General features: G+C 38.9%; 3 protein-coding genes across 7 annotated transcripts in view; 2 read left to right on the top strand and 1 right to left on the bottom strand.

Annotated features, from left to right (window-relative positions):
* The first annotated feature begins 448 nt into the window (after nt 1-448).
* LOC306826232 (MARVEL domain-containing protein 2-like) lies at nt 449-6,593 on the top strand. Its single transcript, XM_079347421.1, has 6 exons — nt 449-656; nt 2,102-3,315; nt 5,083-5,291; nt 5,477-5,648; nt 5,780-5,830; nt 6,162-6,593. The coding sequence occupies exons 2-6, from the start codon at nt 2,176-2,178 to the stop codon at nt 6,258-6,260; spliced, it is 1,671 nt and encodes a 556-aa protein (XP_079203547.1). The 5' UTR covers nt 449-656; nt 2,102-2,175; the 3' UTR covers nt 6,261-6,593.
* Nucleotides 6,594-8,731: 2,138 nt separating this feature from the next.
* Nucleotides 8,732-21,936, top strand: LOC306826354 (occludin). 5 transcript variants are annotated; one of them, XM_079347617.1, is made up of 10 exons: nt 8,732-8,943; nt 9,470-9,548; nt 12,064-12,643; nt 13,924-14,127; nt 14,204-14,365; nt 17,269-17,426; nt 18,629-18,904; nt 19,878-20,049; nt 20,316-20,357; nt 20,929-21,936. In XM_079347617.1, exons 3-10 carry the CDS (start codon nt 12,092-12,094, stop codon nt 21,028-21,030), a joined length of 1,668 nt encoding a protein of 555 aa, XP_079203743.1. In that variant the 5' UTR covers nt 8,732-8,943; nt 9,470-9,548; nt 12,064-12,091; the 3' UTR covers nt 21,031-21,936. The 5 variants fall into 5 exon arrangements, with proteins under 5 accessions (XP_079203743.1, XP_079203740.1, XP_079203741.1 ...); XM_079347614.1 differs by having other exon boundaries at nt 9,327-9,548; XM_079347615.1 differs by lacking the exon at nt 9,470-9,548.
* A 402-nt stretch (nt 21,937-22,338) lies between these two features.
* LOC306827198 (nuclear receptor subfamily 2 group F member 6-like) overlaps nt 22,339-25,722 on the bottom strand; it is a 6,940-nt gene continuing 3,556 nt past the window's right edge. Inside the window, exon 3 of the mRNA XM_079348868.1 lies at nt 22,339-24,619. Coding sequence (XP_079204994.1) covers nt 24,326-24,619 — 294 coding nt within the window. The 3' untranslated portion in view covers nt 22,339-24,325. The remainder of the gene's footprint in view (nt 24,620-25,722) is intronic.

The raw sequence follows: 25,722 nt of genomic DNA, 5'->3' as shown, positions 1-25,722 counted from the left end.
CCTCTCCCTCTGTGAGCACAGCACACTACGTATTTCACCGTTAATGGGCTTATGAATTATTTATAAAAGATAGGATGATAAAGCAGTATTTCACACATCTTAGATATGAGATGTAATTGATATGATAGGGCTAATATCAAACACATGCTTGTCTCTTAAATAAGTGTAATCTGGCAGACAAGCCGCTGTAGTTTAAAGTTTGTAATACTTCGAGTATAACTAGACTCGTCTTTGATACAAGTAGTTTTTAAAAGGTATTTTAACAACAACAAAAAATCCCTTATCAATTATCCTAATTAATTTTGACTTTTATTAGCCCAAAAAGCACTAGTTTACAACTCTAAATATCTCTCTCTCTCTCTCTTTCTCGCTCATGCACACACACAAAGATTAACCTCATAGTGCCAGTCACTAACAGCTTGGGGGCGGTTCAGGTTTAATGTTTAAGCTTTTACTTCCCCCTCAGCTCTCCACACGCACATATTGGCCAATCGGCCTGCATGTGTGGAGTATCTACCATCAGGAGTGAGTCACCTGAGAGACTGAAGAGAGTGGACTGTGTGGGCCCTCTGGACACCGCGGCCATTTTACAGTACCAAGCAGGTCCTAAAAGAGGCTGACATCAGTATCACCAGGGGGTAATTGGGGTGAGAGCGGTAAGAAAAGTTTTTGGTTTTGAGATTTTTCCGATTTTCTTCCATAAAAAGTGCTCTGTATTATTACAGTGCTCCCACTGGGAACTGCTGTGACAGTTTCATGACTGAAGCTGTGCATTAAGAGCTTGTGCAGAAGCTTGCTGTGAGTCACAGCTCAGCTTAAACTGCTTTCTTATTAGTTGAGCCGTTACAACCCCATAAAGGCGCAAGCATTGGGGAAGCAAATTCCTGTACTGTAGTCATGCTGTGTTTCCTCTCTGAGTAAATCTACTGGAAGGGAGTCTTGCATCTTTTTTTAATTTGAACACAGAGTTTGGAAAGACTGTTCCTCTGGATTGGAATAGTTTTGAGAGTGACACAAATAAGATATACTGATTGCCACTCATAAACCTTTTGCAAACAATGCAGCTGAAAGATAACGTAAGACTGATCAAAAGTCATAAAAGCCTCTATGATCAGTATTTTTGGATGATATGTGAAAGTGTAAATGATAGGCCTCATGTTTACCAGATTTTGCACGTGACATATCATGAATTATGTGCGACTTCATTTGTTCAACCTGTAAATAAAATGTCTTCCAGCGAAGTTCATTTAACAAATATTTGTATACTGATGAATGGGAAGATTCTGTTTTTATAGTTAAGTAATTCATTTTGATTGACACAGTCACAAGCCACACACAGGTGAAGACATTTCTTTTTGTAGTACTATTTCATGTGACCTGACTTCGTCCATATTAACTCAGTTTGTGTGCCAGGTTTCAATGGATAAATACAAACCTCATTAATTCTCCCAAACACGACAGAATGTTTTATTGTCCTTCAGCTAATTGTTATGGTTTCTATTCGCTCTCACATCTCTTATCAGCCACCCGAGTTCCGTGAACTCTGAATAATCCTGCAGACCAAACAAGAACGTTTCAGAGATTTCCCTCTGTACTCACAGAAAACCAAAACAGAGCTTAAATACAGAGCTTACAATAGGAATTAGGAAATACTCTAACACAAACATGACTCAATAAATACTAATAGTGCTGTGTTGGATATTTCAAATGTTGCCAGTGATCCAATGATGATGAAAAAAATACATTGACAAAAGCTGCATTCTTTGACAGTCAATACAAAAGTGAGAGTAAATGATTTCTAGATAAGAAAATTGTTTCTATTATGCTGCCTTAATGTCACTTTTAAAATCAGTATCCCAAATCATGCCTTAGTTTTCAATTCACATAAAGGAGTTCAGAAGCTCATTTAATGTGTAAAATGTTCAAAAAGCAGTCACTGTTGTATTGTCAATGTCATTTGGTTTGAAGCTAGATAGGAAACTTTGAAATTGTTTGAAAAACACCAAATGTCAGTTACTTGGGTACAGGTGTAGTTTAATTAGAACATTAATAAAGTATATGTGCTGGCATAGTTATAATGATTGATCTTTCTCCCACACAGATTCTCCTGCTCTGTGCTCATAAGCATTGTGTGATCACTTCTTTGTCAATGAATCACCAGAATCTGCCTACAGCATGAAAAGCTGGAGCAGGAAACTCAAGAGTCAAGAGCCTGACGAAGAGGCTGGGTCCTCCTCTAGCGAGAGAGATTCCATTAGTGATCCACCAGTGCCTATATGGGTGACTCACACACCCACACCAGATAATATCACAGATGACGATGACGATGAAGCTATCTCTACAGGCCGCATGTCCAGCTTGCCTCCTCTTGTGGAGAAGGACAAAAAAGGGATTTTGAAGGACAGGCTGAAGTCCCTTCTCCCTCACTCATGGGGGGGCTTTTCACATAAACAGAGAGGGAAAAGTGACAGTTCAAATGAATCTGAAGGCATCACCAAGGGGATCCAGATCTTTCCTAATGGAACCAGGGTTAGCCCTCCTGTAAGCCCCCTGCTGGAGCGCAGAAACTGGGCTGAATCACTTGGCAGCACCAGCCAGAACTCCCATAAGCCTTTGCTAAGGGATAGCCCCTCTGATGAACTGTTCAATCAGGGCCTCAGAGAAGAATCCCTTTTAACCAGTATCCACCCTGCAGAGTACTATGCTGAAAAACTGGAAGTCTACAACCAAAAGTACTCTTATTTAAAGTCCTGGCCAGGGCTGCTCAGACTTCTTGCGGGACTTCAGCTCTTATTCGGGGGAATGGTGATCGCCTGCGTCATCTCCTACGTTCATAAAGATAGTGAGTGGTCTAACACATACGGACAGTACAATGGTGCTTATAACAATGGGCAGGGCCTGTCTGGATACACATACACAGGCCCTATGACTCCTTTTATACTGGCAGTAGCTGGACTCTCCTGGATTATAACCCTAATTCTTTTAGTGATGGGAATGACGATGTATTATCGCACAATCCTCCTCGACGCCCCCTGGTGGCCGCTGACAGAGGCTTTCGTCAACATGGCCATGTTCCTGCTCTATATGGCAGCAGGGATTGTCTACCTGAACGACTTGAATCGCGGGGGGCTGTGCTACATGACAATAGGCATTAATCCCATATTAGCCAATCTGTGTAGGGTTGACGGTGGCCAGATGGCAGGGACTGCTTTCATTTTCATCAACATGGCAATGTATCTGGGAAGCTTCGTGGTCTGCTTGAAGATGTGGAGGCACGAGGCCGCACGCAGGGAGAGGGAGTACTATGAAAAAAAGGTACAATTTATCAGTGAAACTTTTAAGCCCTTTTCTTATGAATTTAAACCGTGATCCTTTTCATTATAAAAGGATAGCAAGCCTTAGTTGTTTAAAGCCAAATGTAAACATTTCTTCCCATGTATCCATTTAATATTTGCCTAAATGAAATACACATGGCCTTAAAAGAACTGAACTGTCCCCTGTTAAAAGTCTTTACTGCTGGAGTGGAGGTGGCATAGCAGTTAGTGTGCACCCCATGTATGGATGTGTTAGTCCTCCAATCAGGTGGCCCAGATTCAAATCCAATTTGTGGCTCCTTTCCTACATGTCATTACCCTCTTGTATGTTTCTATATATTGCAATGCACATCTTTTAGTGTTCGAGTCATCGCTTTTTTCTGAGAAGTCTCTTTTAAATTAGTTATTTGATGCTATAATACAGTATAGCCTAATGTGATGCTCAGCTCTGTGGACAAACAGCACTGTGTGCAGACAGCTGTGTTTAGCAGAGTGCCGAAGAGACAGACAAAACAAAACAACCGCTAATACAAGAATGATTCATAGCACTTTAATAAATCTTTCTGAGAGATTTGTGACCTTTTATCAGCAATGTATGTGTTGTCCACTAGTGTAGTCTATGGTGGTGATGGATTATTTATGGTAAGGCAGGAGCTATGAATTTTTGACATACAGAATAAAAAAAACGTCACTACACTGAGACAAGATTAAATGACCCTCGGAAAGAAGGGAAATTCACGTATGGCAAAACAGATTCTGCCTATGTTACTCAGGAAACAGTATGACACACAACTATGCTAGCCAGCAGCATGCTGGTCGTTTACCCAACAAACACACATACAACATTAACTTACAGTTTTAAATGCCGCTCGGTCAGACTGTGTCTTCATGTTCCTTGTGCCCCATTATTTTCCCCAAAGTTAGCTCCCCCAATTTCTCAGGCAGCAAAATAGTTAGCGCTAAAAGACAAAAAGCACCCTCTAGTGAGCTCATTAGTTTCAGCGCTTTTATTAGAACACACACCATAACTTAACCAAATTGATTTTATGTTAGTAGCTTCTGCTAACTGCAGAACTTGTTCACGATTTCCAAGGATTTAACCAAACTATCAGTAAAAAACATGCAAGCAAATAACATAAACAGCTTGAATGGAAACTTTGAATGAACATTTTCAGCATGAAATATTGTATGAAAACAAACAGTTGACAAATAGGCCTACAGTATGTGTGTCCGTGTAAACCTAATTAAGAATTAAGCAGAATTCGCTAATTTCTTAACTTTAAAATAAACACAGATATCAACGATAGACCTAAACATGCAGCTGCACGCTCTTAACTGTAGCTTATGCTTGATCATGACTTACCAACAGAACATGGTTTCGGGTATCTTCCCTTATATGTACACATTAAGCATTCATGAACGCTTGCAAGTAGAGTTGATACGGAGCATTACAGCTTTCCCTTACATTTAGTATGGTCAACTAATGTATGTCAAATAAGAAGGGTGAGAAGCATACAGAGGTGAACATAATAGTCTCCTAGCTTCAGAGGTCTAACTTGTCCAGGAATACAGCAGATTTATTTTTCTGGCTATACTTTTCTTATTATTGACATGTTGTTGTTTTTTTTACCAATATTTTGTTTACCAAGATTTTGCTGCTTGGTCTCTCAGAAAACATGTGATGATGAGGCAGGTCTGCGAGCATTAAATCAGTTATTCAATTTATTGGTTTATGTCATCTAAATAATTTCTCCCCCTTTACCTTTAGCCCCAGGAGGAATTCCACCAGGCCATTCCTCTTACCCTTCAGAAATCAAAGCGCATATCATTCAAGGATGAAATGAATCATTCTCAGAATAAAGATATTATCAACCAATCTGTGCTCAACCCAGCGGTCCAAAAAAGCCCAGTCAGTCTGAACAGAGCCACAGCATATGAATACACGCCCAAAGTACACGTCCTCGCAGACTACGTCATGTGAGTACACATTTATTCAAACTGTCTAGTGGCTTTGTTTGTTTGTTTCTACACATAATATCACTCTAGAATTGTACATGATCATAATGTTATTTACTGTTTCTCCCATCAGACAGCGGAGAGAAAGACTGAGTGTGTTGTTGTCACCATGTCACGTTAACTTGACACAAATTCCTTCCCTGTAGAAAATATCCTGAGATCAGCTGTGTGGAAGACAGGGAAAAGTACAAAGCTGTGTTCAATGACCAGTACCAGGAATACAAGGACCTCCACAGAGACATCAGCACCACCCTCAATAAATTCAACGAACTGGACACCATGATGGGAAAACTCCTCAGAGATGGAAAAGGCCATGAGGTAAGATGGAAGAATCTAACATGTACCACTCTCCATTAATGACATACTCTTTTCTATGTAAGTTTTTAAAGGATGTATTTTAGGGGGAAATGTTATAATCAGGACAAACTATCTGGTTATATATCTTCCAGAATCAGCCAAGGATTCAAGGCCTTCTGAAGACGTTTCAGCAGAAGAAGAGTGTAAGTGACTGTCCTTGTAAAGTCCCATCCTGATTTCTGTTTAGAATAAATAAATAAATGTGCATTCCTGAAATGTATCCCAGAGGCTTGTAGCTTTCATTAAAACTCCCCAGCAATATTATTTTGGTTTAATGAAGCTCTCCACTGATGCAAATAATGGTGCCTCCATCATGAAATGTGGCTCACTCTCATTTAACGCTGCATTGTTGCAATATGAACCAGATAACAAACAGTGGCAGATGGGAAGAGAGAGGGACAAAAAGAAAGATTCAGTTAAAAGTGGTTGCAGACATTAATATTATCTTTAATTGAAGTGTTTGTGTTTTTATAGGATCCTGCATTCCTGGAGAAGAAGGAGCGCTGTGACTATCTGAAAGCAAAATTAAGCCACATAAAAAACAGAATCCGCACTTTTGACCAGGAAACATGAGAAATAGTTAAAGAGGATTAGGTACCACATCAACATCAGGTACAACCTATGTGCCTGTGCCAGAATAAAAAATAATAATTCTGGACTGATTTAATGTTTACAGTATATCGGCCTCAACGGGAGTTTGGAGTTGAAATGAAACTTCATTTCGGACATTTTTTTCACATGACCTATATGAAAGGGGAAATTTGCATTGTCATCATTTAATCATCCTGTTGATTCAGTTTACGTTTTTATTGTAAGAGCTGCCTGTATTTGCATTTTAACTTCACATTTTTAAAAGTCTGTACGGTTGAGTTTTTTTTAAACTAAATAAATAGTGTTCTTTTTCTATTTTGTGTTTTCTGCAACCACCAAACTGCAAAGGCTTAAGGTTATTCATTTTTTGGTCATTAAGCTTGATGATTATTTAGGACACATTTTCTCTTCAAACAAATATTATGGGCTCAGCTTTAAATGAAGATTAAGCTTTGCAGGCTTAAAATAAATCTGATCGCTTGAGGAAAGAATGAGCTGTCGCTGTTAATTAATCATAAACTCTAAAAAATCTCACAAAACACAGGTTCATTTCTTTTATTAACCCCATTAGCTTGGTACTTTACTTTATACAAAAGTGTAAGTACGTAATTATTGCACTAGAAAATAAACGATTCATATTGATTGTAGTCTTTGTTTTAAACTGGCTAACTCAAATTAATCTTTCAGAAAATCTCTGTCCTTTTTTATAAACAAGCATTTGCTCTTTTGTGTCAATGTACCAAACATCAGACTGCTTCTGTGTCTGAAAGCTTTTAGGCACTTAATCACATTCGTCTATTTTGTTTATCCTAACCAGCAGCTATTATCATCAACTCCTCATTAACTGTCTGTAAACGTGCAGTTTCCCTTCCTGCGTTGAAATCACACATGAACAGTGTAGCCTATTTAATCATGAGTTCTTCAAAATCACTTGTGTATTTCGCTACATTACTGCAGTTTCATTTCTGTCCTGAGGACAGTGATGTCTGCCTTTCTGGTCATGCATATACATTTTAATACTGCATTTTTAAATAAATTGGCAATTGCTGCAGACTGATTTGCAAAGAATCGGTCAATGATAAACTGTATCAACAGGGTGCAGCTGGTTGCATTTCACTCAGGAAAGTGAAATTCTAATTGTTTCATTTTCAGAAAAAGCCAGCTCTTTTGTTTAAGCTATTCACTAATTTAACCTAAGACCACAATGATAGCAGCTGGTTTTCATTAGCATGGCTGTATTATTTGGGAAAAGTTTACTGTACATGTAACATTTCTTTTCTTTATTCTTTTGTGAGAAATAATTATTCAAATAGTTGTTTGGGTTATAAAATGTCTACACACCTGTATAACACTCCAAACCCCACATAGAATAATTATTCTTATACATGAGTGCTGTCAGTCTACAAGCAGAATGTGGTTACATTTCACAACCTTCAAAAGTTCCTGCAATAACCAACAAAAACTGTTATTGGTATTTTTTTTATAGGGATTCAATAACTCCAAGGACTGTTTTACTTCTGCCTGCATATAATGGAAAAGGCAATTTCTTCATGTACCTGATTACAATAATAAAAGCTCTGTACGTAATATCGTCACAACAGAGTAATAGACAAAACCAAATCTCATGCAAATTACACAAAACAATATTCTTTTAATTTTGACATTAAAAACAAACAAAAAGAAACGATTTTATGTTTACAATCTTTAAACATTCATAAACATTAATACCAACAGAAAGCATGTTGGGAAACGAGGCATGATTCAATACTTTATTAGGCTAAACTGAAGAAAAGTAATATGGTTAAGTTATAGATTTTGATTGTCTTAATGGAACCCTAAAAATAAACTGGATAAAAGCCTGGATCCAACATAGCAACTCCTTCTGGTTCTGTATCCCAAATCACTTATTTAGTAAAATCGGAGGGCTGAAATGTCTTCTTGTCACAGACTTTGACATCAACAAACTTCCTATTTCTTTATCAGATTTCCATGAACAAAATTTATTGTATTGGAAAATGATATATGTCCATAACTTCTCAACCCACTCCACTGTACTCTGGGATAATAGATATATACTATACAGAAAGAAATCTTTATTTTTTGAAGAATGGTTCAGAAGAGGTATTTGGTCCTTGGTTGACTTGATGGATGACAATGGTCACTTATTAAACTATGATCAATTCTGCACTAAACATAACTTCAACCCAATGAAAGTTGATTTTGATAAACTACAAAAAGCACTTCCTCAAGAATTTGTCTTCCTGACGAAAAATATAATGACACATCAGACTATTCAACCGCGACTGGCTCCACTTTCAATTCAAGGTGTCTTAATATGTGATAAAAAGTGTAATAAAAAAACCACAGACTGTAAAACACGCTGGTTTGAACGTTTCTCTTTTCTGGCCTATTACTGGCCCGTTAGAGAGCACGTGGGAGGCGTCAGGTGAACTGAGCGTAGATGTATAAAAACACAGATCAGTTACATCCGCACCTCAGGGCCCCTTGAGTCATTCAGCGCCGCAGGTTTCGTTTGTGAGGAAAAAGTTTCCTTGAGGCGAGTTGACGAAGTTTATGACCGTGAGTGAAGTATAAATCGGACATAGATCAGTCAGAGAGGAGACTCGTGAATGGAGCCGCGTGAGTTGAAGGTTTTCTCTTAACGGTAAGTTAAATGGTAGGCTCATTGACAATTTTATTAATGTCGTGGTTGATGAACAGTTCCTGGTCAATTGTTCAATTATTTGATCAGTGGAATTTCATGAGAAGAATTTGAAGCATAACTAATTGATCTTAAAGCACTCTACAATTAAAGAGTTCCACTCTAATTCCTGGAGTGGGAAGGAGACATTTCTTTTCTGAGTTAACTGAGATGGGAAAATGAGCAAACAGAGACGTTTCATTATGAAATTAACTGAGTGGTTAGCTTTGTTTTGTCTCACTTATTGAGGGCACATTTGTAAAAGTTATATTCAGCTGATAAGAAAAGGAGCAACTCTGCTGAGTCTGGCTGTTCTTAATTTGAAGCTTCTGTCCAATATTGGACAGACAGTCATGTGTCCTCACACTCAGGCAACACACAGCAGAAGCAGCCCAGGGAGGGAAAACGACTATGGTTTTCTCCTGCAGTAAACACCCCGCATGGCTACCCTGGCTTGCCTCTAAACTGCTGTCTGTCTGAATTATTGAAGCCTGCTGGGTCGAGTTCCTCTGGAGTGATGAATTGTGGGTCAGTGATATCTGCTACAGAGGGTTCAGGCCAGGGCTGAGGTGAACGAAGGACAGAGAGATGCAGAAACCTGGTTACATTGAACCAACAGACGTGCGAACATGAGTAGATTTGGAGTTATTTTAGTCTTCATTTATCTTTGTAAGTATCAATGTACTCATTAAGGCATCACAAGTTTTAGAGAGCCTCGAGATAAGATCAGATATTGGAACTGAATAGTTCTTTAGAAAACAATTGTAATATTGGATTAAATCATGTGTTTGATTTTCAATCAAAGAGTTGAAATCATTGCAGAAGGGTTTGATCTTGGGACCAACATTTAGGAACGAAAGTTTATTAAAAATTGTAAGATTGTCAATGCACATTTAAATCATTGTGTATGCTTCTCATTAGTTGCATTGGACTTGCAATGAAAAATCTTACACTTGCACAACAGATCATGTAGATGTCAGGCTAGAAAGAAAAACAAGATGTTTTACTCCTAAAAATCCACTGGAAAGTTGTTATTGGAACACTTTCCAACCGTGGAGGTTTTGTTATACAGCTATAGCCTACAGTGTAATCTTTGGCACTTTATTTAGCTTTGGTAAAGCAGATTTGGTAATCTTGAAGATGTCTAATCTGGAACATATCAGTCAAGTCATCCCTCCCAAAAAGTATGATGGATTATCTGTTACTAAATTATAAAACAACTGATTACCTCATCTAAGACATTGTGATTTTTCTGTTGTTGTGAATTTTGAAAAATTGCCTTCACAAGGTTAGAATTTAGCATTTTTTAAGCTGCTATATGAATTATATGTATATACACTCAACAAAAATATAAACGCAACACTTTTGTTTTTGCTCCCATTTGTCATGAGATGGACTCAAAGATCTAAAATTCATTCCAGATACACAATATTACCATTTCTCTCAAACATTGTTCACAAATCTGTCTAAATGTGTGATAGTGAGCACTTTTGCTTTGCTGAGATAATCCATCCCACCTCACAGGTGTGCCACATCAAGATGCTCATCAGACACCATGATTAGTGCATAGGTGTACCTTAGACTGTCCACAATAAAAGGCCACCCTGAAATGTGCAGTTTTTGCTTTATTGAGGGTCTGGGGACTCAGAACCAGTCAGTATCTGGTGTGACCACCATTTGCCTCATGCAGTGCAACACATCTTCTTCGCATAGAGTTTATCAGATTGTCAATTGTGGCCTGTGGAATGTTGGTCCACTCCTCTTCAATGGCTGTGCGAAGTTGCTGGATATTAGTGGGAACTGGTACGCGCTGTCGTATACGCCGGTCAAGCACATCCCAAACATGCTCAATGGGTGACATGTCCGGTGAGTATGCTGGCCATGCAAGAACTGGGACATTTTCAGCTTCCAAGAATTGTGTACAGATCCTTGCAACATGGGGCCGTGCATTATCTTGCTGAAACATGAGGTGATGTTCATGGATGTATGGCACAACAATGGGCCTCAGGATCTCATCACGGTATCTCTGTGCATTCAAAATGCCATCAATAAAATGCACCTGTGTTCTTCGTCCATAACAGATGCCTGCCCATACCATAACCCCACCACCACCATGGGCCACTCGATCCACAACATTGACATCAGCAAAGCGCTCACCCACACGACGCCACACACGCTGTCTGCCATCTGCCCTGAACAATGTAAACCGAGATTCATCCGTGAAGAGAACACCTCTCCAACGTGCCAGACGCCATCGAATGTGAGCATTTGCCCACTCAAGTCTGTTACGGCGACGATCTGGAGTCAGGTTAAGACCCCGATGAGGACGACGAGCATGCAGTTGAGCTTCCCTGAGACGGTTTCTGACAGTTTGTGCAGAAATTCTTTGGTTATGCAAACCAATTGTTTCAGCAGCTGTCTGAGTAGCTGGTCTCAGACGATCTTGGAGGTGAACCTGCTGGATGTGGAGGTCCTGGGCTGGTGTGGTTACACGTGGTCTGCGGTTGTGAGGCCGGTTGGATGTACTGCCATATTCTCTGAAACGCCTTTGGAGACGGCTTATGGTGGAGAAATGAACATTCAATGCCCGAGCAACAGATCTGGTTGACATTCCTGCTGTCAGCATGCCAATTGCACGCTCCCTCAATGCTTGCGCCATCTGTGGCATTTTGCTGTGAGACAAAACTGCACATTTCAGAGTGGCCTTTTATTGTGGGCAGTCTAAGGTACACCTATGCACTAATCATGGTGTCTGATGAGCATCTTGATGTGGCACACCTGTGAGGTGGGATGGATTATCTCAGCAAAGCAAAAGTGCTCACTATCACACATTTAGACAGATTTGTGAACAATGTTTGAGAGAAATGGTAATATTGTGTATCTGGAATGAATTTTAGATCTTTGAGTCCATCTCATGACAAATGGGAGCAAAAACAAAAGTGTTGCGTTTATATTTTTGTTGAGTATATATATATATATATATATTCATGGTGAAATGCGAAGGGATATGATCACTCAACAGTTGTAGCAAGGACTTTGCTCTCACCAAGAATTGATCCGTTCACATTTTCCTCCCTTTCTCAGGTGATTTATCAGTTATATCCTCGGAAAGATGTACGAGCCTCAGTACTATGATTCACCCCCAATGTACAGCCCGCCTTACAGCACCAACTCCCAGAGCTTCTACCCTCCAAGGAGTGTTCATTCCCCCCAGAGCCAGTATGTCCCCTACTCATATAATGTCCCTCAAGACCCCTACTATCACGAGGAGAAGCCTCAACTCTTCTACCGCTGGTTTTCTCCTCCTGGATTTGTTAAAACTTTTCAGGGAGTTACAGTTCTTTTGTGTTTCCTCATCTTCGCCTGCGTGGCTTCAACCCTGGTGTGGGACATGAATGGTTTCGGGTATGGGGGTTACGGTGTTGGGGGTTCAGCTGCGGCTGCTGCAGTGGGCGACTATGGATATTATGGAGGCAGCTATGGTTATAGTAGCTCCTACATGACGCCACAGTCTGCAAAGGCAGCCATGATTTCCATGGCAGCCATTAACTTCCTGGTTTCTCTGGGGTTCCTGGTGGGGAGTTTCTCTCGGTCACGGATCATGAGAGGATGCAGCTTCTACCTCACTGTGTTCATCTGTGACATCATCTTGGCTGTCCTGCAGGTGAGTCTGTCCTGATGTAAAGTGTGTGAATGCCATTCAAACTGTTTGCAGTTCAAAAAGGTAGAAGAGCTGCTCCCTAAACTCAAAACAGATTTCCTTTACAATGTTGCGTATCGACCTTTAAATCTTATCCCTGCCTGTCTATGACGTAGCCTTGTTTCAGTTGTACTTCTCCTTTGACTTTGTATGATGATGCACTACTATTACTTTATAAGTAACAACTCTATTATGTTTGTTTCTGAAGATGCCGGAAAGTCAACCTTAGGGGATTGGAGAGCCAAAAAAAAAAATGAGCTAGAAGAGACAATGAGCTGTAAAGTTTAGAATTGTTGCATTACACCTTTATGCCTCAGAAACAAACAAACTGATACAAGTCACTCAAAAAGTATTTGAAGATGCTAAATACTCAACAAAGTTCACCAGATGGACTTTTAATGTGTCTTTCCACACAGGGAGGTGTGCAGGGGTTTTATGAGAGCTCTCTTGAAGACCACTGCTTGCTGTCTGTAAAGGAAATAGATACACACAGCAAATAAGAATCCAACAAGTAAAGCTGTATTGCCAGAAAACTTAACACAATTTGCTGAAAGACGCTAAAATGCTCCATCAGTAGGGCTGGGAATCTTTGGGTGTCTCGATTGTTGTGGTCACAAACAGATTCAGAATCTGTTCTTGATTCAAAATGACTCGGGATCAATGGATTCAAAGTCTACTTTTTGAATTAGTACATCATTCAGGATCTTCTCCTGTCATCTTTGAGACTTGCTGAACTTCTTCATCTTTTGACATTCTATTGAGTTAAAGAGCTGGCCTCTGTACTTAGCAGGAAGTGACTGATTAGCCAACAAAAAAAAGATTTTTTTTTGAAAATATGATTCTATTTAAAATCTCAGCAGATAAGAATCTTTTTTTTTTTTTTTGCATAAATCAATTGTTTTCCCACCATCTTACCATTAGGAACTGATAGAAACTATAGCTTACAAGTCATGAACCAATCAACATGGTTTTTGGAAACTATTGATACATAATCTATTTCACATCTTGTTTAACAAGGAAATGTGTAATTCAAGCGAAGCAATGTTACCGTAGGATCTTACTTTGAATTTTATTTTACACATTTCATTAATCCCAGAGGGGAAATTCTGGTTTTACTCTCTGTTATTGAGAGACATACTTCTCACACGCAGAGGCCAAAATTAGACAAATGCCCAAAAAGAGCCTGCATGCATTAATGGAGCGACGTCACAGCCTTAATAAAGAAGCCTCTCTTTGTCTCTCAGGGCATCATCGACATCATATTTGTGATCGGGGTGAACCCAATGTCTCAGAGCTCTCAGAGTATGCTCTATAACCCCATGCTGATGATGTGCCAGAACATCCAGGGCAGCCCCAGCCTCAGCGGCAGCCTGGGGGCCGGTTTCCCAGGGGGGTTCCCCATGTACAATCAATACCTGCACCACTACTGCTACATGGACCCCGAGGAGGTGGATGAGATTTCACATTATTATTTCATATTATGTTTTATTATATGGTGATATATACGTTGCTTTCTGTCCTCAGACGGTGGCGTTCGTGTTTGGTCTGATTGTGGTGTTAGCCCTGGCTCTGTCTGCTTACTACGCCTACAAGACCCGCAGCAAGATTTGGCGACACGGCAAAGCTAACATCTTGTGGGACGAGCCGCGGGGCAGGTCGTCTGAGGGGCAGGATGTGCAGGACTGGGTGAGAAATGTCCCTGAGTGTTAAAGTCTTAATTTCTTCATGAACTTTAAACTTGGTAAAGAATGGCGAATGGTTTCTACTGTTGTTTCAAAAAACAAAACAAGTGAGAGACTAAGTTCAAAGGATACAAATGATACTTTATGCACAAGGCCAAAGTTACCTCAGCATTTATTATCTATGAAAGTAGGAAGCAGGTAAAGGTCCAGGCTGACACTCCACATTGTGAAGTGTCTCGAACATTAAAACAACCATTCGTCTTGACAAACACACATTACCAGCTGCTCTTTATCTTTGGCACTCCCAGGTTTCACTCTAGCTGATCATTAACCCAGACTAGTGATAAAAGCACCTCAGCCCCAATGTATAAAAGTGATTGACAATAAACATTATAGGTTTTCCTGAAAAAGGAAACGGGAGAGTCTTTCAAAGCCAGTCATGTCATAGTTGAGAACCCGTTTTGAGGTTTCACTTTGTCTGGTTGAGTATCTTCCCACATGGACTTGAACCCAGTCAAAGAGCATTGCTAATGACTCTCAATAACTTTTATAGAAATTGTAATATCACTTAAGAAACTTAACTTATTTGACATTCCTTTAATTTTCTGTCAATTACACAAAAAAGAACAGAAGGCTGCTAAATGTCTGTATTCATGGGATTGAAATGTAATATTAACCATTTCCTTAAATCTAAGTTTATACAGTATCTTGTAGTCCTCTTATTGTCTTTCACTGTTGGTTCCTAAAATTAAAAAAAAAAAAAATCATCCTAAAAAAATCATATTTTGGAGGCCTGAAGGTCGAGGGGGGAGGGGAGTTTTTGTCATTCAAATTACAAGCTGATAGCCTCTGTCTGCCTCGGCTTCAAGCAGAACTGAAAACTGTGCTGTTTGTACTGCATGAGCAGCCTCATGTGGTATTTAGTAGTGATTAATGTGCAAGGGAAAAGCGCACTATGCATGTGTCACTATGTGTCATTATAGAGCAGGAGGAAACATATTCAGTTAATCCAGCGAAGACTTTGGCACACATACGTCCTATCACTGCAGAGCGAGACACAGGTCGTATTCTGGGCCACTCTTGTGTTGCACTGAAGATGCTTGCCTTGCGGGGAGGCATATATAATGTATGTGACATGTATAATGTATAAAAAGGGTAGAGTTGCCTCAATGTTGCTGTGTGAATCCCTGCAGAGTGTGGTGGTGCTAAATGATTCAGGATGAGAAGGGACCGCTGCAGATTAGACTCCTGGCTGAGAAGCCATATCCTGGTGGTTTGTGCTACATTTATATGACTGTAAGAATGGGGGGCGTAGTATACTTAGATAATAAAACAAGCCCTGTGTGCATAGTAGTGTTGAAAAAAAAGTCCAATTATTTATTTGCATGTACAATTCCCCTGAAGCAATGAGGAGAAAAGATGACTCAATATACAGCACAAAGTAAAGCTTCTCCTAACTGAAAGTAAAAACAAAAATCTGGTAAGAGATGAAAAAAAGCCAAAGGAAAATTGATAGTTTATCTTTTGAAAGTTTAATTATCTTGCGAAAAAGGATTGCAAAATTTCTAAATTATTGCAGATTTTTTTTTTTTTTTACTGTGATGTTGTTTATTTTCCAGATCCAGAAATAACACACTTACTTTCATCAGATTTTTGTATATGCCCAAGAGCGCTTTTTAAAAAAACAACATATTGTCCTTTTAAAGCATATACATAATTAATAGAAATTGACAGAGGGTTATATTACATTAACAACAATCACATATTGCAACTCGTTAATTAAGTTCTTAAACAAATATCTGCAAAGCTTATAAATTCTGACTGGCCTGAACTTCACAGGAATAAAATGAAGAATTTGAATAGAAGATTTACACAGAGACTTTTTGTGCTGCAGCAGTGTATCTGATTTCCTGCAGTTTTTCCAGGATTTTCTCCTCACAGCAGCAGAGGATCATCCTTCCTCAGTCATGAGATCTATGTCACCGGCTGCTTTTTTCCAGACATCTTCATCAGCTCTCTAGATCCTCATCCTGTGCTGCTGCACTGGCTCAGAAATAGGCCAAAGACCATGAGTCATTAATAATGAATGATACAGTAGAGGATTATAGATTCATAATGCAGCTTTAGTGTTGGGTTATCTTTTCACAGTGTTGTCCTAATGTCCTTTTCTTTCCTAATGTCTAACTCTGTTCTAACATTACTGGTTTGTACGGCAGGTGTTTCTGTTCCACATTCTCATAGTGCTGTTTTTATCTGCTGAAATAGAAAACATGTTACCTGATCATCCAGAAATATTGAACAGCCAAAATGTTTGTTTCCTTTGTGTCTTTATATTTGTTAGCATGCTCACACTTGTATGCATACTCCACTTGAAATATGCATTTCATTTCAGGCACAGTTCAGAATATTTTATTTCTCTACATTGTTACAGTACAGATTTGAGGCGAGACACTGATCATCCTGGAAAGAGAAAAGGGACATTTTTATCATGCTTTCACATTTGGCAGCAGTGGAAAGGCAAAACGTACATTTTACATGATCACATTGTGGTCAAACATACTCTGTCTATGTGCATGTGTGTTTGTGAGTTTGTCCTTGTATCTGTCTGGCAGCATGCACACAGGTCTGGGAGAAAAACAAGAATTTGTTTTTAAAGCTCAGGTTGTTGCGCAGACAATCTTCCAGATATCCACTCCACACTTTCTATGTGACTGATTCAGTGCAGAAACTGTTTTTTTTTTTTTGTATAAAATATTTGAATTTCACAATTTCAAATATTTGTCAAAATAAAGAACACATCCTTTGTATTTTTTTATTGAAAGATTCATGTTTACATTTTTTGCAATATAGTCTTACAAATATTAATAATAGAAACGATTTTGATTCACCTTTCCTAATATTGTTTAGGTGAATCATGTTGGAGATTCACGCAGCACCCAGCAGGCACCAACTGTTGTCGTATCGGAGAGACCGACAGCACCTGAGCTGAGGGCAGAGAACAGCGTGGTCTCCTACGGCAACGGGACAGTCAGCATCCACAGTGAGGGGAACTTTAAAAGCAACATGTGAGTGATGGTGGCTGAGCGTGTGTATAAACGCTGTGATCTGGGGTCGCAGATGGCTAGTGTGCTGCCGGGGTTCAGATCCTGCCTGTGGCTCTTTCTTTTATTTGTGGATCTCAACATGTCTACTGACTTCTCTGTCGATGAGAACAGGGATCCAAATGAAGAATAAAAACTGTGGTTGGAGATTTTATGCAAACAAAAATAAATTAAACTCACAAATCTGATCTGTGGGTCTCAGTGATGGTCAGTTCTTTGGATGGATCATCCACAACTTTGATCCAAACTTGCACATACTTGAAACCAACTGTATTCTCTCACGCAACCATTAAATAGTGTAATATTAAAATCATTGATGGATTATTATGACATTTGGTATTTAATAAGTGCACCTTCAGGTAGAATATCAGGTAAAATATTTGATAATCCAACACATTTGAGCTTTTAAAAAATAAATGAACTCTGTTTTTCAGCAGAAATGCATCAATTTCTTTACATTATGTAATAAATACTCCATTACTAATGAGTTCTTGTTTCTGTGGCTGTTAATATATAGAATATTTATGAATTAAAGAAGTGTATGTAGCATTGGGTTCCCATGGTTACAAAAAGAAATGTCTAGGGGAAAATAACTCTACTCTTACTTGGTTTATTACTTCATTAATTATTCTCCAAATGTGTTTTTGGTCTCAATGTTAAGTTTCAAGTCATCTTCAATACAGCATGATGTTCACTTCTTAAACTATGGTACAATTAAGAATAGACTATAAAACAGTGCTAGGTCTCTCTCTCTTGGGACCTGTCAAGGATTTTAAGTCTCATTATAGAGGCAAGGCAAAGCATATATAGATTTTGTCGAAGAAAATCTAATGTAGTATCAACACCATAACTGATCTGTAAAAATATGCCACAATTTGAATACAGCTTCATTTACACTACTGCTTTCTTGAACAGTGGGAATAAAGTCTATTGCTTTATTTAAATTCAATAGCCACAAATCCTATTTTTGTAACTTTGTGATGTCAAAAAGTTGAAATACTTGAGGGTTTTCAAACTTGCATATACTGAGACAACATAATGCTCAAAGCTCTCTGCACTGCAGTATAAAGAAAACAAGAGAAGTTAAAATGTGGCATCTGTTCCTCAGTGCAGAAACTTGTAAAATAATATCAGTAAAGTTATTTCTGTGACTTTCTTTGCTGCAGTTTCTCTGCAGACAACAGTAATGGTCGGGGTCCTGAGCCTCTGTACCAGAACAGCAGGGTGATAGGTTGCTCCAGCAGCTCCTCAGAGCAGACCGACAGTGTCAGAAAACCTCCTCTTCATCATCATCATCATCGTCATGTGACAAAGGAAGAGAGGAAAGATTCACAACCCAGAGCCGCGGCTCAGGAGGTAGTGGAGTCCCAGTATGAGACTGGTTACACCACCGGAGACACTGGGAATGAGTTGGATCGAGATCATACTGATCACCTGTACAGGTTGGCAGCCTTTCTTCTGCATTAGTTAGTATATAAGCAAAGAAAGATGTCGTCACCTTGTTAAAATAATCACCTACGTCATTTTTCCAAGTTTTTCAGGAAACACAAAAAACTGAGCCAGATGTTGAATATATGATATTTTTAAATCGTACTCAACAAGTTAACTGAAACAGATCACTATTGAAACACTAATAACAATGTTTGTCAATTATGTAATATAAGAAAAAGAAATGACTTCTTAAACATGCATCTGTGACAGAGGCCATTATATTAAAGGTGTATATGATCACATGATCTGTTTAATTTATAGGCAATTTTACCAGAGGTGGCCAGCATCATAAGGAGTTGATTTAGGCAAAATCATATCGTACAAATACAACTAAGGGGCTGTCATTTTGAAGTATGTTGAGAAAAAATTGAAAACAAAGATTTTAAAACATTTGCTGGTATAAAATTTAAATGAAGTCAGTTTTCTAACGGCTCTTTTTTTTTTTTTTTTTTTTTAATTTTGAGAAGAAAAAAAACCCTCCTTTCTTTAGAAAGGCTGATTCATCATAAATTGAGGATCAAAATAATTGATGTGCCCTTTCAGATGTGTTTCCTCCTTGTTCAACAGGAATTAAATTGTCTTTTTTTGTTTAAAGCCAGAAAATGCTTTCATTTTGAAGATGTGGAATATCCAAATCACAGAAATTAAAATATTTCCCGTTTGATAGGAAGCATGACTTTAGGTTTAAATTTGGCTGGCTAATAACATCATATTATTAAATAATACGCACTGCCCTGAAACAAATTGATACACCCCTAGTACTGGCCTGCATAACTACTTTCCTTAAGGCATTATTGCTCACAGTGATGATTATGATTTTATAATGATCAAAAAGTTCATTCTCTCTTTTCAAAGTTTCTACCTGAATAACAGTTTAATTTGAAAATAATGATTTTTTTCATTTAACTTGGTGTCATTCTTCAGGCTATATCCAGTGATAACTTCAGACGAGCAGCGCCAACAGTACAAGAAGGAGTTTGACTCAGATCTGACCTGCTATAAGAGCCTCTGCGCCCAAATGGATGACATCAGCGACCAGATGCACAAGCTGAGCCGAGAGCTGGACACGTTGGACGACAGCTCCATGAAGTACCAGGTAGACAGGGAAAAACAGGAGGGAAGAACACATGGTGGAAAAATACAGGACTTGCTGCCAAGACAATGTAGCGTGATAGTGGTGTCTTTTAATTACAGTATATCAAACAGCGTAGTTCATCCTCAGTGTGAGTCAGTGTGACTGCCATTAAAAACATTGAGTGAACCAATCATGATTTCATTGTGCTTAATTTCAAGAATGTTCAGATAGTTTAATGCTGTGAATTTAACGTTATGTTGTTTAAGAATGTGTATTTCCATTTTTAGGGTGTGGCAGATGAGTATAACCGGCTCAAAGACACGAAAAGGGTAAGAGGGATAAAGATTGTAGAACCAAAATCTGAAATTACAGGTAAAGATCAAGATTTTGGAAGAACATGATTATATCCTCTTTTCTAAGAGTTAAATGCAAAGAACAATACTGTGCAGCGTTTTATGCTGTAAGATTTAAAATTACAACATCATAGAAATAATGCTATGAAGCTAAGTTAGTGGCATTAGGCTAGCTTAGCGTAAATACTGGGAGCAGGACGAAACAGCTTGCCGGCAATGAAGGCTGAAGTGACTTTCTGGAGTCTTATTGTAGCCAAAATGGTTCGGCAAATAACCACCCATAAAGCTGCAATGGTGTTTTTAGACCTTAATTTTGTACGGTAAACAGAAATGTTGGGGAACATTAATGGTTGGTGGTTGATGTTTCGCTGTTTTCGCTGTTTGACAGAGGCAGATGAGCTGTTTCAGCCCGTTTCCAGTCTTTAATGGAAGCTCAGTTAACTGGCGACCGCTAGCTGGGGCTTCATATTTAACGTATTTCTCATCCAGCTAATGTTACCAATATAATAGATTAACATACACTTGATTAAATGTCTCTTTCTTCCAGACGCCTGACCATCAAGCTAAGAAGAAGCATTGCAAAGAACTTCGCCAAAAGCTTTTCCACATCAAACGTCTGGTCAAAATCTACGACCAAGGTCTTTGTTAGCGTGAATAATCTGTTCAAACTCAAGATAAGGATGAACACTGGCAGAGTGAAGGTGTTACATAGGAAAATACAAGACTTTATCCTCCATATTTTCTACAGTTTGAAAGCATTCCTGTTTAAACTGTTCCAACCTTTGACTGTAAATAATAATGGACTAAGTCTGAGTGATGTCACCCATCTGTTGCGGCAGGGGATTCCGGAGGCTTATTGGCAGGAGCCGCCATCCTGGAAATGCTCTGGAGCTGAGAAAAGTTTGAATCTGTTACATCATGTCAGCTACATACCTAGCTATGTATGTAATTTTGTATCGTTTATAAAATCCAAACAGAGCCGTTTAAAAGACAGATAATCCCCCAAAGGCTAAAGTGTGTGCCCATGATGACAGTTACTAATCAGACCTATTGTGTTTTTTGTAATAGGCTTTAAACCTGTAAACGCTGTAAAATCTGGCTTTTTTTGCCTTGCGCGTGCACATGACTTCTGGAGCCATCTTCAAGTGGACGCTCAATGAACTGCAGGGTTTTGCGCTTCCGCATTGGCTTCATTTTTCAAGCGGAGTTTGCTGCTTGCCTCCAACATGGCCCTCAACTGGCCTTACGGTGACTGAACCATCACTTTATTTGACCCTTATGTTTACTACTCCTGCGTTATTTTTTTACACCTGTCATCACTGATAGGATAATCCTACTTACTTTCTGCTTTGTTGTAATGTACTCCTTCACAAGACTTCATTAATAACATCTGAATTTGTTTGTACCTTGTGGTATATTTCACCCTCTTTGAGTGTCAATTGTAGTTACATATGTTATTGTTAAAGGGTGTGATAGAATGGGAACTGATGAATGTGACTTTGTTGAGAAGTAATGTGATGGGTAATGAGCATAGTATAAATCTAGTATATCATTAGCGTAATGCCTCATTTTTTGGCCAAATTGTGATATCTGCCTATCTTTACTCTCTCACCACTGCTGCATCACCCTGCCTTATTGCCTATATCTTCAGCCTATCATAATCTAAAATCACTGTCTAAGTCCTCTCCCCGATTTAGGCATTTTTGCTGCGACATACAAAGATGGCGTACTGCATGAGTAAATATGACTTAGACAAATATGCTGTTAGGCTAACGAATACAGTCTAGGCAAAGGAGCAATAAAAACAATCTGGTACATCTGTCTTAATTTGAAATTTGACTTCATTAATACACTTAAACATTAATGGTATTTGTTGCAGTTTATTTGGCATTCTTCATACAGATGTAATAACATTTTCAAGTTATTTGCAAAAAAAACAAAAACAAATGACACACGGTCATTTTTTATTCTTTTAATAACATTGCCATACACAGAAAACTTTAGAAATTTAAGAACTGGGTAACACAAAGATAAGAAAACATGTATTGTATATTTAGCTTTTATTTTGTGATGACATGATTGGATGTAAAGAAGTAACTCCAACTTTCAGAAGGCCTGGTGGTAGAACAAGAAGCAGAGATACATCAGTCACAAATACACCAAGTGTAATTAAGCTCTTACCTCTTAAATATATCTTTTGACATTTTGTAAACTTGCCTCTTGAAATCCCAGTTTGAGGTAAATTCTGGTGGACCAGCAAATAAGGGCCTGTCTGCTTTTTCTTGTAATGTTTTGGCATTGAATATCTTCCATGAACAGTTTTTTTTCCCCCACCAGATTTCTCACCCATTACAGCATTGTCTCACAGCAGCAGAGACTCACTCAGGTGTTTGTCGATGAGAGCATGAACATCTCTTTATCACGTCAGCTGTAATGGCATGAAGGTAAGCTTCTTTTTTGACATCTGAACAGATGTAAGAGGTATTTTCATGTAAATACAAATAGAAAAACATTTAGAAGTTAACAGTAAAAGCAATACTTAAATGTTTAAATGAACCTCGAAATAGAAAATAATCAAACTGTCTCAACTTAGCAGAGATCGAAAACATTTGAACATGCAAAAAGACAAAGTGGGCTTCAATATATGTACATTTCAATACTTTAATCAAGGGATTAATACCTCAGAAAAATAATTGATCAACGTAAACTGGTATTTAACTGGTAGTGTTGGTTTCAACGCTCTCTCCACCAACTGGATTTGTTGCAAAATCATATCTTGAATTGTTGTACTAGTACCCGAGTTGATGTCAGCCTGCTGATACCCAATAAAGGAAAAAAAACATTGAAACAATACACAATAGTTGCATTCACCGTATTAAGCCATTCAAAACCAAAAGTCCAAGTACAAGTGGATTTGTGTTTTTTTTTTTAAATAACGATTCATTATGTTATTGTAATGTTTGCAATGCTCCGAATTGCTGAAGTTGCTTACTGAATAAAAAGGCAGTTGTCAAAAAGAAGGCGGTTTCTGGTGAACAACATTTACAGAGGTTTGTGTTTAGGAAATATCAGACGAAAGCATTCTGATGTCTTGTGAGGTAAAAGTCCGTTCTCATGTCAATTCATTTTCTTTTCTCAAATCGTCTCAATACAGCAACAGTGAGCCCTGGGGATGAATGTAAATGCATTGTTCACTTGATGGTCGGGCAGTCAAATGTCCTCTTTGCTTTTTTGAACTGTTTATTTAAAAACCATCTCTGAGGATGTTATGATAGACTTTGGTGACTTTTTTTTCTTTGTTTTAATCTCATTCTCTTCTATTGTAATTGTTCTTTCTCAGTAAGTATATAATTTTCTCTTCCCTTATCGTGTCTTATTTCAGTCCACCATTTGACCACAGCCTCCCGACGCTTCAAACTGTTCAATTAGCTCCATTTTCTATTCACAATATCGTCTTGTACTGTTTTCAGTTGTGTGGATAAAAACATCACTGTATCACAAATGGTGAGCCATGAAAAATGAGCCCAGAGTTTCAGTGGCGGGACAGTTTTGTCCTCTAGATGTGTTTGTAGCAGGGTGCTGCTGCCCTCTACATGAAAACTGTGGCGACTGTTGTCAAAGTAGCATGTGGGTGGTACATGACTGGCTGTGGCGACCATATCGGGACCCAGCATGAGGATCTGGTCTCTGGCCTGAGATCTGGCACCAAAATGTGCTAGCTGGCAACAGGACAGATCCAACCTGGCACTGTCTCCTCTCTTCTCAGGAGACGGAGGACTCGTTTCATGAAAGGGAATAGAGTGGTTACAGTACAGTACGTATGACGGCCAGCTGGATCTGCAGTTTCATAACCACACAGATGGAAGGCGATGAGTCAGGAGGTTTCCTGTGGGTCTTTATCGTCACTGATCCCAAACGGAGACCTCGTCCGTCAGGGTGGGGAGCTACTGTCCTGGGACATACGGCCAGCTGATGGAGCTTCCGGAGAGCTGCATGTCGCGGATCAGTGTCTCGATGGGGGTCTTTCCTACCAGGCGCATAAAGAAGAGCTGTGAGATGAGGTTGGCAGGGACGGCGCGCAGGGCAGGGAGTCGCAGGAGCAGGCGTCCGAAGCGCTGAGGCTGACTTGGGTACTGCATCCTCTCATACTCTGTAAGAGCCACCTGAGCCTTCTCCTGAAGAGACTCCACGTGGACCGGGTCTGTAAGACCGCAAGCGTCTAAAAGGAAGGAGGGAAGAGGAGGAGGGTGTTATTTAATAGTGTGGGCAGGTTACATAAAGTGTCGTGATAAGCTGAGAGCAAGGTAACAATACTGGCTCGAATGCAATAAACTGTCGTGAAAGGAACAACTCCAAATGCAGTTTCTCAGTATTCGAACACTACGAGGTAAATAAATGATTTACAAACATAAACCTGGGAAATAACTTTACAAAATGAGCACAAAGGCTTTTTGCAGTTTTAGAGATTTGATCTGTTCTATGTATAACCACAGGGCAATCTTTTGAGGAAAATCAGCACAGTGCTGAATGGTGACCAGTATCAGCAATACATTATATCACATTGTAGTGCATCTTTGCATTCTTATTAATAAGCCAGGAGATGGTGCCATACCATCCCAGAGCAAGGCAGCAAACTTGCCTGTAACTCTCAGATACTTGGTGCTTATAAAAAAAAGTTTGTTCATAATTTACAGTTTAAGGGTTTTGTGATGTTCACTGTCTTCTGATCTTTTTACAGTGGCACCAAAATCAATCAAACTTAGTCCCTTCACTTCTGTGGAAACGTCAACGTGGCTCTGGAAAACAAGTTTTGTTACGTATGAAAATCAAGCCCTGATGTCATCACGGTTTTCCCTGCCCAGGCTTGAAGACTAGAAGTAATTGCAGTTATTTCATCTGTATACTTAATGGGAGGCTCAAGACCTATGTCCCCTACTTTTATCAGAGCGATTTATATTTTAATGCATTTTTCAATCATTAAATTCACACCTATACGAAGAATTATTGTAAAATATTGTACTATTCTAAGACTTATCCAACACAATGGTGAGAGAGTTCAGTACTATTTCTCCTGAGAAATAAAGATCTGTAATTTAGACTTGTAATTTATTTAAAAAAAAATCCATTTAAACTATTGTCCCCCCACACCATCAGTGTTTTCTTTATGGCCTGCTTGTTTTTTGTTTTTGACAGAAATTGTCAAGCACTTTCTGAGTTGATTTAGAAAAATACTAGGTAAGGTTTTTGTTTAATTATTATAATAAAAAGTATCATCATGTTGTTGATTGTGGAGAAGATTACATTACAATAAAAACAGATGAAGCAGAAGATGCTCAGCAAT

Source organism: Symphodus melops, assembly GCF_947650265.1.
Source record: "Symphodus melops genome assembly, chromosome: 7".
Lineage (NCBI taxonomy): Eukaryota > Metazoa > Chordata > Actinopteri > Labriformes > Labridae > Symphodus > Symphodus melops.
Note: the sequence above shows the minus strand (reverse complement) of the source record. Positions and strands in the feature narration are given on the sequence as shown.